Source organism: Haplochromis burtoni, unplaced genomic scaffold, assembly GCF_018398535.1.
Source record: "Haplochromis burtoni strain Fernald_Lab_line unplaced genomic scaffold, NCSU_Asbu1 Contig_713, whole genome shotgun sequence".
Classification (NCBI taxonomy): domain Eukaryota; kingdom Metazoa; phylum Chordata; class Actinopteri; order Cichliformes; family Cichlidae; genus Haplochromis; species Haplochromis burtoni.
Window position 1 is genome coordinate 2,501 of NW_024583074.1, and position 1,779 is coordinate 4,279.

The window sequence follows — 1,779 nt, forward strand, 5'->3', positions numbered from 1 at the left end:
GATCTGGAAGGTTCATACTGGGTCAGGAGGTCACTGATGTATTTTGGTCCTAAACCATTCAGAGCTTTATAGACCAGCATCAGAACTTTAAAGTCTATCCTCTGACGGACAGGCAGCCAGTGTAAAGACCTCAGAGCTGGACTGATGTGGTCCACTTTTTTGGTCTTAGTGAGGACTCGAGCAGCAGAGTTCTGAATGAGCTGTAGTTGTCTGACTGATTTTTTAGGTAGACCTGTAAAGATGCTGTTACAGTAATCAAGCCTGCTAAAGATGAATGCATGGACTAGTTTTTCCAGGTCCTGTTGAGACATCAGATCTTTTATCCTTGAAATATTCTTGAGGTGATAGTAAGCTGACTTTGTTATTGTCTTAATGTGTTTTTCTAAGTTTAGGTCTGCATCCATCACTACACCCACATTTCTCGCCTGGTTTGTGGTTTTTAGGTGTATAGATTGAAGTTCTCTGGTGACCTGTAATCGTTTTTCTTTGGAAAACACACTCCTCATTCTGAACCTACACAACTCAGAGAAGAACACACACCTGAGGACAGTCAGGAAAAATGGGTGAAGAACTTTTCAGACCGGAATCTCACTGAACCTCAAAAGAAATTATTAGCCAAAGGACTCAATTTTGCCATTTCTCCGCAACAGTTGCCCATAGTGGACCTCATCACAGCCACAGAATCTGCCATACGGATTAATAAATTATCACAGACAGAAGCAGAGCAAATCAGGATGAAAGTCTCAGCCACGCTCTCCAGTGCCAAAGTCCCTCCATCTAACCTCACAATACAAGAAAAGAAGGCCGTTGCTTCCCCGATCAAAGACCACAAAATCATTATACTACCAGCTGATAAGGGAAGGTGCACCGTGGTCCTAAACACAACGGATTACCACACAAAGATCACTACTCTCCTCAGTGACAACAACACCTACGAAGCTTTAAAGCAAGACCCCACAAGCAGCTACAAAAAGAAAGTTATAGCTTGCCTTCAGGACCTTGAAAGGGACAAAATCATTGACCGCCTCACATATCACCGCCTTTACCCAGGGGATGCCATACCCTGCATTTACAGATTTCCTAAGATCCATAAAGAAGGTGTCCCACTCAGACCTATTGTCAGTAGCATCAACTCAGCCACTTACAACATTTCGAAACACCCTACTACCATCCTTGCACCTCTTGTGGGGAACACCCCACATCACATCAAGAGCGCCACCGACTTCACCGACAAGGTCCAGAAACTTACCCATGTTTATTATATTTCATGTTTTTAGTAGTGATTTTAGAAGACCACAAGCAAGTTGTGCAGTAAACATAGTAGTCAGCTGGAGGTATGTTAATTTAATATATTTGACATTAAAAAAAGGATATTTATGCACTGCAATCTAATTTATATTGTATTGCCTCCTGCAGGACAGGCTGCACACATGGATTTGTCACTGTCTTTTACTCCTTCTCCTTTTCGTTGCGTTTTTCTCCCAAGTTAGTTTTAGAGTAGGGCCACCTTTTAAAACTGATTTCTTTTTATTCAGGGTTTGTTTTTATTTCTACTGGGCTGGTGCAATATTAGCCGGGCAATGTGCAATCCCTGAGCTGGGCTCTTACCTTAGGGAGATTAGGTCTCGCAGAGGTGCTCCGTGTGGATTTGCTGTGATTGTAGTGCTACCAATTATTGCCTGAACTAAAACACTTAGTGCATGCAATAAGTGTTCTGTTGGGCTCATATTTATTTGGGGTCGATTTGTTTCTTTTAAAGCAACGAGCATCTGGGCTTGC

The 1,779-nt window shown here is 42.4% G+C and overlaps 1 protein-coding gene across 1 annotated transcript; it reads left to right on the plus strand.

Moving 5' to 3' along the window:
- Positions 1–497: 497 nt before the first annotated feature.
- Positions 498–1,501, plus strand: LOC121812644 (the record flags this gene model as incomplete). The annotated part of the gene is made up of 2 exons (XM_042215407.1): positions 498–1,235; positions 1,487–1,501. Coding segments are annotated over 2 exons (753 nt in total), but the record flags the coding sequence as incomplete, so codon positions are not given.
- Between the last annotated feature and the right edge of the window lie 278 nt (positions 1,502–1,779).